This window comes from Colletes latitarsis, chromosome 8 (genome assembly GCF_051014445.1).
Source record: "Colletes latitarsis isolate SP2378_abdomen chromosome 8, iyColLati1, whole genome shotgun sequence".
NCBI lineage: Eukaryota > Metazoa > Arthropoda > Insecta > Hymenoptera > Colletidae > Colletes > Colletes latitarsis.
Genome location: NC_135141.1, coordinates 19,980,344 through 19,994,208, shown reverse-complemented (window position 1 = coordinate 19,994,208; position 13,865 = coordinate 19,980,344). Strand labels below are relative to the sequence as shown.

Genomic DNA, 13,865 nt, shown 5'->3' with positions numbered 1-13,865 from the left:
AATCGTAGCTTTTAACACGTTGACTGCCACACCAACACCGTGAAATTTTTTCGGTGACCAAAACTTTGACTTTATACGATCCTAAACCACACAAATTAAAATTTGTGTTAATACTCATTATCGTAACCTAGCTAAAATTCATGAATCCTATTCAAATTTATTTTCCTGAACATTTCAACCTGAGAATTAATTGCTTTAGTTCCATAGTTAAAAATCTTGTCACCCATATGTGGATGACGTGGCAGTCAAAGTGTTAAACTAGTCAATTTTCTACCTAAGATCTCTGACACTTTTTTAGGGGTAAGATCACTGTAAAAAACTGAACTAAAACGTTCTTTTGCGATTTTTGTTGTTTTGGATGGATAGAAAAGTAAGAGGATAATAATATTCAAGAATGTTATTAACCATGTTGTTAAATGTTTTAAGTGCTATATTTTATGGTGGCTATATTTATTTTGACATTTACTTTGACACTATGCATCCAAAGTAATTTCAGAAGACACATAATTAAATAGTTATCGTAAATTTACTAGTTTCTATCACTGACGAAATTCGGAAATCTTTTTGATGGATGGAAAAATAAGAGAATAATAATATTCAAGAATGTTATTAACCATGTCGTTAAGTGTTTCAATAAAAGTATTTATTCAAAAATAGTGCAAAATAACGACGCTGGAGCCATTCTTGCGAGGCATGTTTTGAATTTGAGGCGCTCTGCGGCACGCAGTGTAACTGACGCAAAATTTGGAAAAAAACAACAAATTTTCTCTTACTCTACATGAGTATAGCTAGAGAAATACGTGGAGGATTTTTGAAACTTTAATTTTTGTGTGATTGGCGAGCATTTGAAGTAGAATGGTCAATTTTGTACAAAAAATGGGGCAATCATTTGTCAATAAATAATGTTAAAATTAACTTATCGAAGATCTACGTATTTCTTTAGCTATACTCATGTAGATTAAGAGAAAATTTTTTTACGTGTCACAGAGCGCCTCGAATTCGAAACACGCCTCGCGAAATTGGCTCCAGCGTCGTGTTTTTGCACTATTTTTGAATAAATATTTCTTTTTTTACACTTAACGACATCGTTAATAACATTCTTTAATATTATTATCCTCTTACTTTTCCATTCATAAAAAAAAAACGCTTTATTTCAGGTTTTTACAGTGGCCTTTTACCCCTTAAAGAGAATACAAAGATGCATCAAAATTGATGCACAAAAATTACACATTTCTGTTAAAGAAATTGAAGCGACTTTGATTTTTTGTCCAATACAAATTGTTTTGCTAATTTCTACTATTGCTATTTCTTGTCAAGTGGTTGCTGCGTAACTTTTATTCGAAAAGTTTTTTGATTTAGAGCAAGTGCCTGAAATATCGTAGCGATCATTTCGAGTATGTGGATGTTCGAGAACGAAATCATAACTTTGCATCTGTGTAATATTTTTCCTTTATTTCTTTTTAATTAAAATATAAAATAGATACAGAAACAATTTCTTATCTTATAAGTAAATAAAAGAACATTTTTTATCAAATTAATTCCGATCCTGATTCGGAGCAGGCATCAGTACTTGCAATAATGATTTTGATCATTCTCTCTGTTTCAAATCATCGAGGTATTTTTTGGTATTTTTTTTTAAACTCGATTCAAAGTTGATAAACATTTAACATAAAAAATTGGGACCAATTGTTAATATTGTAAAAAGATTGTTTAGCATTTTGGAAGGTACGATAATACTGTACATAATTTGCAAAAATCAAATTAAAAACATAAACTTTCGTTAAATAAATTGCAATTTTCTGGCATCATTTTCAACAACAAATTTGGTAAATTCAGTAAAAGTTATTACTAAGTGCCATTATTAACATTTTGGGATATAAGAATTCATAAAACATATACTGTAATTTTTCGACTTTTATCCATTGCTGTGCACTGTGCAACATTGTTATTTGTGCATGAATTTTTACTGCTTGCAGGTGGTCTAAAATCGTTGCTGATCGATTCAATTTTTTATCAAGTTTATTGTTCCGTTCGTGAATTTATATTCTGCTGACTGTATTGAATTTTGAAAAAATTTTACGTGCTTTGGAACGTCAAATGAAAGTGATTCAGGAGTTTATAAAATTAACTCCAATGTTAATAGAAGTTATTTTTATAAAAACTTTTCTTACTCCTGTCCTAATAAGTATCGATTCTCAAGGAAAATAGCCTCGAGCGTCATTCTCATTACCACGACGATAAATTACGTCTCTTAATGTATTCACACAGCCTCCTCTCCTCACGGATCTTCCAATTAAATGAACACGTCTGAAATTAGATCTGCTCAAAGTATATGCTTGTAACTCGTACGATTCCTCCCTATATCAGTATAAATAATTTCAATAATCTTAATTATATGAAACGACTGAAGAATTTTTTTCCCCATTTATTTTTTACGAATACTGGTGTTTACAATTTTTTTGTGAAGAAAAAAACACCGATTAATACAGCAGTTAAGGGGTGAGGCCACTGTAAAAACCTGAAATAAAGCGTTTTTCTTTTCTTTATGGAAAAGTATATACAGGGTGTTCGGCCACGCCTGGGAAAAATTTTAACGGGGGATACTAGAGGCCAAAATAAAACGAAAATCAAGAATACCAATTTGTTGATGGAGGCTTCGTTAAAAAGTTATTAACACTTAAGGTTCCACCCGTACTGAATTTTTTTCGGGGATATGTCTATTCACCAAAAATGATTGTCACTGACCTCCGCAACCGAAAATAATTTTTTCAGAACGATTTGAAATTTTTTTTTTCGTCGTAAAATTTCACACATCCAGAAACTTCTTTGGATGCATAGTGTCAAAGTAAATGTCAAAATAAATATAGAAGACAGCATAAAATATAGTAGTTGGTATAGCCATCGGATAGAGGGTGAAATGCCCTTTAAAACGAGCGTTCGAACTAGTCGATAGCGTAATTAGTTTCGGAGATATAGCGATTTTAGTTTCAAGTCGATGCGGTGACTAGTTCCGGAGATATAAGGCTTCGAAGCCTTTGTTTACGTTTGATTGTTTATGTCGCGAGGTCATTCACCTCACGTGATCGTAGTACGTCACTCGGTCACAGAGACAGAGATAGTCGAATTGTAAAAATTACCTTTTACATAAATTACGATATATATAATATTTTGCACTATTTTTGAATAAATATTTTTTTTGAAACACTTAACTACATGATTAATAACATTCTTGAATATTATTATTCTCTTACTTTTCCATCCATCGAAAAAGAAATTTTACAGTGGTTTTACCTCTCAAATTCCATTTTTACGTTTGAAGTTCCACGTTTCCGTAATTGTTTTCTTTTTTTTATTGTGTGTGTATTTATAGGAATTTATTCAGCCTGATTTTTGGTTACAGTTGGGGGACGCAATGTTCGTCGAACTGCCACGTGTTCGATTGGACGGCGGCGCACGTGCTTTCCGGCAACATTGGGGTTACGAGTCGCGACCTTTGGCACCTCCGCCGCCATTGATCGAAGAAGACGAGGCGGCAGTCGAACCGGAAACGGTCAGCCTTCGGGAAGCCAACACCGCGTCTCCGATAGGTGAGTCTTTGCCCAACACACGAACCAGTAATCTCCTTTAACGCGTTCACTGCCAGGCCAAACGCCACGAATTGCCCGCGACAACGAAACTAGTGGTTCTAGACCGTTGGAAACTAGCCACAATTTCTCACAGAATTTATTTTTACAGTCTCGATAAAATTCAAGAGTCGTGGATTTATTTTCTTTGATATGTAATCTTGAGAATTCATTTCTTTAGCTTCCTAATGAAAATTCGTATGGCAGTCAGTGTGTTAAACATTGAATTACCGATGTTTACAATTATTTATGGAAGATAATAACTTCCTAGTTGTCGAACGAAAATCTTGTGTATGAAGTTTTTTGTCGACCGAAATTTCAGCCCATTTTCAGGGGATTAACAAAGTAAATTAGCAGAAACTCGAAAACGTTAAATTTAACAAGTAAACAAGAACGAGGAGTAATAGTAATAGTGTGGAAATAAAAATAGAGAGAAAAGTGTGTAACCGTTTAAGGTAAGGTTTATTTAGAAATAAAAAATTACAAATTAACGACAAAGTTTGAATAAAATACGAATACATTGGAAAATATTAGGGACACATATAAGGGTGTTAAAAAAAGAGATCCAAGTCTTCAAGGTCCAACAGAGGTCCAATTAACCCTCCCAACCTAAAATCAAATTTTATTGTTTACAATTATACACTCTGCTGGTTATTGAGGTTTTTACTGCACAGTGTATTATTTTAATTATATATGTTCTATTTGTAACGTGTAATGAGAATAACAATTAGCGACTGATCTAAAAATCAATAAGTGATCCAACAGGTGGCGATCGATTACCTGCTCTACTTTATCGACACAAGTGAGATTTACGATTAAGTTTTGTCTTGTTACTCCTGACACTGGCAAAAATTATAAAAATAGATTAGCACGAATAATAGAGATCAACAAAGAAACAAGAACAAGGAATAATAGTAATAGTGTGCAAATAAAAATAGAGTATAATGGTATTTTATTTAGAAATAAAAAATTATAAATTAATGACGAGGTTTGAATAAAATACAAATCCACTGAAAAGTATTATAGACACATGCAAGGGTGTGAAAAAAAGAGATCCAAGTCTTCAAAGTCCAACAGAAGTCCAATTAGTCCTCCCAACTTAAAATCAAATTTTATTGTTCACATACTCTGCTGGTAAAAATTATAAAAATAGACCAACACAAATAATCGAGATCAACAAATAAACAAGAACAAGGAGTAATAGTAATAGTGTGCAAATAAAAATAGAGTATAATGTGTATAATCATTTGGTAAGGTTTATCTAGAAATAAAAAATTATAAATTAATGACGAGGTTTGATTAAAATACAAATCCACTAAAAAGTATTATAGACACATGTAAGGGTGTGAAAAAAAGAGATCCAAGTCTTCAAAGTCCAACAGAGGTCCAATTAACCCTCCCAACTTAAAATCAAATTTTATTGTTCACAATTACACACTCTGCTGATAAAAATTATAAAAATAGACCAACACGAATAATCGAGATCAACAAATAAACAAGAACAAGGAGTAATAGTAATAGTGTGCAAATAAAAATAGAGTATAATGGTATTTTATTTAGAAATAAAAAATTATAAATTAATGACGAGGTTTGAATAAAATACTAATCCACTGAAAAGTATTATAGACACATGCGAGGGTGTGAAAAAAAGAGATCCAAGTCTTCAAGGTCCGACAGAGATCCAATTAACCCTCTCAACTTAAAATCAAATTTTATTGTTCACAATTACACACTCTGCTGATAAAAATTATAAAAATAGACTAACACGAATAATCGAGATCAACAAATAAACAAGAACAAGGAGTAATAGTAATAATGTGCAAATAAAAATAGAGTATAATGGTATTTTATTTAGAAATAAAAAATTATAAATTAATGACGAGGTTTGAATAAAATACAAATCCACTGAAAAGTATTATAGACACATGCAAGGGTGTGAAAAAAAGAGATCCAAGTCTTCAAAGTCCAACAGAAGTCCAATAATTAACCCTCCCAACTTAAAATCAAATTTTATTGTTCACAATTATACACTCTGCTGATAAAAATTATAAAAATAGACCAACACGAATAATCGAGATCAACAAATAAACAAGAACAAGGAGTAATAGTAATAGTGTGCAAATAAAAATAGAGTATAATGTGTATAATCATTTGGTAAGGTTTATCTAGAAATAAAAAATTATAAATTAATGACGAGGTTTGATTAAAATACAAATCCACTGCAAAGTATTATAGACACATGCAAGGGTGTGAAAAAAAGAGATCCAAGTCTTCAAAGTCCATCAGAGGTCCAATTAACCCTCCCAACTTAAAATCAAATTTTATTGTTCACAATTACATACTCTGCTGGTAAAAATTATAAAAATATACCAACACAAATAATCGAGATCAACAAATAAACAAGAACAAGGAGTAATAGTAATAGTGTGCAAATACAAATAGAGTATAATGGTATTTTATTTAGAAATAAAAAATTATAAATTAATGACGAGGTTTGAATAAAATACAAATCCACTGAAAAGTATTATAGACACATGCAAGGGTGTGAAAAAAAGAGATCCAAGTCTTCAAGGTCCGACAGAGATCCAATTAACCCTCTCAACTTAAAATCAAATTTTATTGTTCACATACTCTGCTGGTAAAAATTATAAAAATAGACCAACACGAATAATCGAGATCTACAGGACTCCAATCAGGAAATATTTGTGTCAACGTTTGAGTCCCCCGAAAATAAAAATGGCCGAAACTTGGGAGCCTAAACAGACCACACGTCGATAGAAATTTTTTTCTTTATTTTCCCGAAGTAAGTATCGTATGTTGGGGAACATTCGCCAAAAACGAATGGTTTTTCGTTGGCTCGCGAGCAAGATCCGCGGTGGCTTAATGGTTCCGTAGGTAATGAACGCGCGCGGGGCAGAAATATTCGCGTCCCGCGGTGCATAACGAGAACACGGAAGCGACCGTTTTGTCTGGACGCAAATCACGCGGAGCTCCGGGGGCTCCTCGTACGGTGCTTTATCTCGCGGCTAATGCCCGGAGAATCGGGACCACCCGGTATTAATTGCGCTTTGTTTGAATTGTCGTTGAAACAGCCGCCGTTGCCGCTGACAAATACCAGCGGCTATGTTCGTAACGAGCAGACATTGTTTGAGAGGTGCAATTCCCCGAGGGCGAGCGGGGCCCCTCGTTTAAAGAGAGCCAACAGCACGCGACAAAGAAACCTTTCCATTCGCGCGCGCCTAGTGTTAAATTCTTAATAAGCGGTAATTGGCGCTGTACGTCGCGCGGATCGGGCAATTTTTTACGATTCGCGAACCATCGACGCGTTTCCGGTGGTCCAGGGAAGGGTAATTCCGGTTTGGAATCAATTTCTGTGAAGGGGGTTCCTGGAAATAGTCGATGGATCATCTGATGATAAGTTCGACTCACATGGTAACCGAAGGGTTGTATCGCGATGTTTCAGCTCGGAATATTGCCTTTTCGTAACATTATTTTATGTTTAGAGTTTAGATTTGTGTAGATATTGAGGCATATGTAAGTTTCAAAGCACAAAAGTCATGATTTTTGAAGATATTGCTACAATAGAGCTGTGCATTTGGTGTTTCTGTGCACCAGCAGCTGGTAAGCCATATGCAGTTTCTGCATTATCGACGCAGAGAGTGCATTTAGTAGGGACCTGCAGGACCAACAACCGGTGCAGTAGTTCGTTGCATCGATTGCAGATGCCATAGACGGAACAACGGGTTGTACTTTAGATTTTTCGCTATAAGGGCCTCTATTGTTAATTATACATTCTCCAACGGTATCGTAAGCCTTTTTTATTTTAAATTTCTGACCTTGTAATTTATCTGTCTCGAATTTGAATGACTTTTACACTCGCATGGACGAACCGAAGATAATCTATCGATCGAGTTCGCACGAAGGACAATCGACCTTCGGACGAACTATGCTGAGAATCCTTTCCCGACGATTTAAATTGTCCTTTGCCGCGAAAGTTTCTCACCTTCCGGATGACGGATTCCGGGGTCCCAGGATGGATTCGCGAATTCCGCGTGAACTCGCTTGTGCGAAGAAGGAAGGAGGTTTCAATCGACGATCTCGTAAGCGAAATGTCGAGGTTTCCACGGCACGAAGGTCGCTTTGTCGCCTCGGGAAACGATATCGTCGGGGACTCGCGATGAATTCCCGCGATCGTACGTCCGAGTGGTAATATCGTCCGATTTCTTTCCCATTTTCGTCTTCCGGCGCTTCCCTTTGTCGCTGGTCCCTTTGTGGACGCTGCCTCCCGTTATTGCACGCCATGCAAAACCGTGTCGCGAGACACGCAGTGGCGTTCCGTTGCAACGAACCAGTTTCTATTTCGCAGACTATAGCTCGAGCAAAATATCGATGGGAAAATCAAATATTTCTAAGGACAGTTTACAATTTTTTAAATTTGTTGAGCGAATTTTTTTAGAATTAAATATTTCCAGGGACAATTTATAATTTTTAACATTGTTATGATATGTGAATATTTTTAGAATCAAATATTTACAAGGACAATTTATAATCTTAAAAATTGTTACAATGAGTGAATCTTTTTAGAATTAAATATTTCCAAGGGCAATTTATAATTTTCGAAATTCTTAGGATAAGTGAATATTTTTAGAATTAGATATTTCCAAGGACAATTTATAATTTTACAAAATTGTTACGATGTGTGTATTTTTTTAAAATTAAATATATTCTGGTAAAATTTATAATTTTTAGCATTGCTACGATGTGTGAATATTTTTAAAATTACATATTTCCAAGGGCAATTTATAGTATTTAAAATTGTTACGATGAGTGAATCTTTTTAGAATTAAATATTTACAAGGACAATTTATAATTTTTAAAATTGTTACGATATGTGAATATTTTTAAAATTGTTACGATTAGTGAATTTTTTTAGAATTAAATATTTTCAGGGACAATTTAAAATTTTTTAAATTATTACGATGAGTGTATTTTTTTGAAATTAAATATATTCTGGTACAATTTATAATTTTTAACATTGTTACGATGTGTGAATATTTTTAAAATTGTTACAATTAGTGAATTTTTTTAGAATTAAATATTTTCAGGGACAATTTAAAATTTTTTAAATTATTACGATGAGTGTATTTTTTTAAAATTAAATATATTCTGGTACAATTTATAATTTTTAACATTGTTACGATGAGTGAATATTTTTAAAAGTAAATATTCTCAAGGACAATTTATAATTTTTGAAATTGTTACGATGAGTGAAAATTTTAAACATTTTATTTCCAAGGATAATTTATAATCTTAAAAATTGTTATGATGAGTGAATATTTTCAGAATTAAATATTTCCAAGGTCAATTTTTTTTTTACAATTGTCAAGATGAGTGAATAATTTTAGAATTAAATATTTCCAAGGGCAATTTATAGTATTTAAAATTGTTACGATGAGTGAATATTTTTAAAATTAAATTTTTCCACGGCCAATATTTAATTTGAAATGAATTCTCACCATTGCAACCACAAATTTGTCGAGCCATTAATTTGACAATGTATAATTAGCAATAGATTTTCACTGTACAAAATGAAAATTCGTTAGAAATACAAGCATAGAATAGAAAATTGCCAATAGAATTTGCAAAGATCACCCATCAAAATAAGTAAATCTTTTTAGAATTAAATTTTTCTACGTCCAATATTTAATTTGAAATGAATTCTCAGTATTGCAACTACAAATTTGTCTAGTCATCTTTAATTTTGACTAGAATAGAAGATTGCCAAAGGAATTTGCAAAGATGACCCACCAATATGAATAAATCTTTTTAGAATTAAATTTTTCCACGGCCAATATTTGATTTGAAATGAATTCTCACCATTGCAACCACAAATTTGTCGAGCCATTAATTTGGCAATGTATAATTAGCAATAGATTTTCACTGTACAAAATGAAAATTCGTTAGAAATACAAGCATAGAATAGAAAATTGCCAATAGAATTTGCAAAGATCACCCATCAAAATAAGTAAATCTTTTTAGAATTAAATTTTTCTACGTCCAATATTTAATTTGAAATGAATTCTCACCATTGCAACCACAAATTTGTCGAGCCATTACTTTGACAATGTATAATTTGTAATAGATTTTCACTGTACAAAATGAAAATTCGTTAGAAATACAAGCATAGAATAGAAGATTGCCAAAAAAATTTGCAAAGATCACCCACCAATATGAGTAAATCTTTCTAGAATTAAATTTTTCGGCGGCCAATGTTTAATTTGAAATGAATTATCAGTATTGCAACTATAAATATGTTAGTCACCTTTAATTTTGACTAGAATAAAAGATTGCCGAAGGAATTTGCAAAGATGACCCACCAATATGAGTAAATCTTTTTAGAATTAAATTTTTCTAGAATAAAAGATTACCAAAGGAATTTGCAAAGATGACCCACCAATATGAGTAAATCTTTTTAGTATTAAATTTTTCCACGACCAATATTTAATTTGAAATGAATTCTCACCATTACAACCACAAATTTGTCGAGCCATTTTTACTTTTAACAATGTATAATTTGCAATAGATTTTCACTGTACAAAATTAAAATTCGTTAGAAATAAGAGCATAAAATAGAAGATTGCCAAAGGAATTTGCAAAGATGATTCATCAATATATCGAAGCAATAAAATACGAATGTCTATAATAGTCAGATGTTCAACACGCGCGTCGAATGAGGCATTGAAGTCTCTCGAGACGGGGCGAAACGGCAATAAGGGTGGAAAGTTTCTTCGTCGTGGCGGTTTTTTCGTCTCCAGCCGCGCAATCGCGCGTGATTATAATTATTATTGAAATTGCAAGCGGGCTCGTAATAACACGCGTGTAACGGACGTGTTTTCGAGTGACGGCAATCACGCGACGCAACGGGGATTATTAATTTAAACGTAATACTACGCCGAGATTGCTGGACGGATAAACGCGCGAGTAGACCGTAGGTGTACTCCTTTGGTGATCGACCGTAGAGCACACAATGTTGATGATAGTCATTTAGTTTAGAAAAAGCTTAGTCGAAGTCTTGTTGCGTGCCAGACTCTGTTGCTGGTTGTCTGTTTAACGCAGCGGTGCACAAGTTTCTTCGCTATCGAAATAAAATAAAATATTATTCTCGAGTAGAATAAAATTTTCCGTGGGTCAAGTCAAGTGAAATAAAATTTTTCTGTTATAGAATACAATAATATAATATTTGAGTCCAAATATTTACGTTTTAGTTTTGTTTGCCAAACTGTTTCAATCGTATAAAATTTTAACTGAAATTCAGTAAATATGGAGACTATGAATATACCGGGTATTTTATATTATTCGGAATTTTATTTATCGATTGACATTTCAAATTCTTATCCAAAGATTACTTTAGGGGAAATAAAAGAGATAAAATAGGATAGAATTTTAAAAATTGATTCTTTTTCAATTTAATGTAAAATTCCAGCTTGGAGTATATTATGCCCCATTAGTGTTCTAAAGATTACGATAAAATTTATTCAAATTCGACGTGTACTATGTGTGATAGCAAAAATAAATATTTTTAAAAAAGAAAAATTTTACTAGATTAATATCATGTGTGTTTAAACTTAACTGGATAATATTGTAATATTTTCACTTGTGTAATAAATAAATTAGGGTTAAATGTAGAGTGTGTGGAGGATTGTGGTGGAAGAAGTTGAGAGTCGCTGGAAAAGCATTCCTGATGCGATCATCGCTGAAGTATTGTCTGAAGCACCGGACATGCCCTCACCGGAAGGACCATCCTGGTCTGTACGGTTAGGCTCCCTGTCAACACGCTGGTCCGTGGCGCGTTCACGATGCACGCGCGAATGCACGCGCGTTTCCCACCCACGCGAATGCATGATCCGCGAGCAAATCTTCGCGATTGCGACACGAACGCGAACCTTCGTTGCGTAACACCAGTGCCAGGGTCTTCTATTCTTTTCTAATACAACCTCGTCGGAGATTTATCGCTGAAACGTCGGACACTTTGCGGGAGTCGACGCCTCTTCGAAATTTACAAATCGTATTTCTAAATAATTAATAATAAAAGGCATACGCCTGACGTGACGAGAGTTGTATAAATTCTGAAATGAAAACTTAGTATCGAGAAACTTTCATTTACAGGGGAAAATTAATTTAGAACTTCAAATCGAATTGAAGTAACGTGTAGATGCAGTAGTACCTCGATTATTGCAAGTATTTGGGGCTCAAAGTTCTTGCAATAATCGAGGTATTACTACATCTACGCATTAAATTCCTTTGACTTTATTTGAAAATAACAAATTAATTAGTAATATTTAATAGTAAATTAATTAGTAATTTGTAATAATCGAGTAGTACCTCGATTATTGCAAGAACCTTGAGCCCTAAATCCTTGCAATAATCGAGGTACTACTGCATCTACCCATCACTTTCCTTCGATTTTATTTGAAATAACAAATTAATTTTCCCTTCGATTATTGCAAGAACCTTGAGCCCCAAATCATTGCAATTGTCGAGGTACCCAATCTGATGATATGGAATCCCACGACATATGGTTTAATAATTAGCATCTTCAACCTTACTTGTTGCTTAATCGTTCTAGGTTCTTATTAGGTTTGGAACACAAGTATGGCGTAGTATAATCAGAATTATAGAATTCCTTTTAAACAAAAGGATACAGTATTTTTTAAATGCATCGAGGCATAAGTTTTAATAGAGTTTCGTTCAGTTTGTGGCATCGTTTGACGATGTTTGATTTTGTCGTATGACGTTCGTTCGTGTCTACAACCATTTTAAAATGTACCCTGAGTACTCGATAGTGCATAGAATCTTTAAATTTCCAAAAATATCGATTCTGTGTATCGTTTGATGTCGTTTAACGTCGTTTGATTTGGTCTTATCACATTTGTACATGTCTCGAATCGTTTTAAAAAATACCCTGAGTACTCGATAGTGCATAGAATCTTTAAATTACCAAAATATCGATTCTGTGCATCATTTGATGCCGTTTGACGTCGTTTGATTTTGTCTTATCACATTTTTACGTGTCTCCAACCATTTAAAAAAATTCCCTGAGTACCCGATAGTGCAAAGAATCATTAAACTCCCAAAAATAGCGATCGAGTGGTTATGAAAGTCGTTAATAATTTACTGAACTAAACGTACCCTCGCGTTAATGGCGGTGGATGCGGCGTTATTGCATCTTCCACCGATACGAGACCCCTAATTTCAGGCGATTATAAACTAATTAATGGAAAGCCTCGGTGTAGATAGCCGATATATTTTTTTTTTTCTTTTTCTTTTTAAGTATCGCGTGACTCGCGTGCAGCGCGTAGGGAAACCGTTAAGTGGAAAAAAGCGTAATTAAGTGTTTCTTTGTGAACTAATCGCGCTATTCGCATGCTCGCGGCGTATACTCGAACGTGACGCATTCGAGACGGGGACCGCGACTCGCGAGCGAGAAACGCTTCTATGAATCTGTAATGGTCAGAATCACCTGCGGGGAAACGAGGATCTTCCTTTTAACCAACCGAAACGCCGCGTCGAAAATTCCATGAATAGCCATCGTCATTCTTAAACGAATATTATTTGGAAGCAGCGTTTCAAAATTTGGAAAAAATCCATATAAATAAAATTGCAACTTTACGGTAATTATACAATTTTTTTTCATTGTAAAGTTTAAAAACAATCAAACAAAAAAATGACCATTGCTCAGATTATGAAAAAGATTTGTTTTCCATCACGATAATTAAATAAAAATTATTGTAACTCGGTTGGGACGTTTTCGAAAAATTCTCTTTTACTTGTTTATTTATGGAAAAAATCTTCCAGTATACAAAGACAGTAATTAAATTTAAAATAAATTAAATAGAAAATTCACATATCTAGATATTGTAATAAATAAAGCTTTATCGTAATGAAACATTTAAATCATTCAAATTTTCTAAAAAATTCTCTTTTATTTATTTATTTGCGGGAAAAAGGCTCCTGTATACAAACATACAAACACAGTAACTAAATTTAAATTAAATTAAATAGAAAATTCGTTCGAAAACAGTAACAAAATAAACGTACACAATATCTAAATATTATAATAAATAAAGCTTCATCGACAAATAATAAAATAAAAAAAGTGATCATTGCTCAGATTAAGAAAAAGATTTGTTTTCCATCACGATAATTAAATAAAAATTATTGTAACTCGGTTGGTACATTTTC

The 13,865-nt window shown here is 33.2% G+C and overlaps 1 protein-coding gene across 1 annotated transcript in view; it reads left to right on the top strand.

The window, feature by feature from the left end:
- The window catches only part of LOC143344968 (uncharacterized), a 202,895-nt gene that overhangs the window by 144,964 nt on the left and 44,066 nt on the right, over nt 1–13,865 (top strand). The window contains exon 5 of the mRNA XM_076771621.1: nt 3,401–3,587. Coding sequence (XP_076627736.1) covers nt 3,401–3,587 — 187 coding nt within the window. The remainder of the gene's footprint in view (nt 1–3,400; nt 3,588–13,865) is intronic.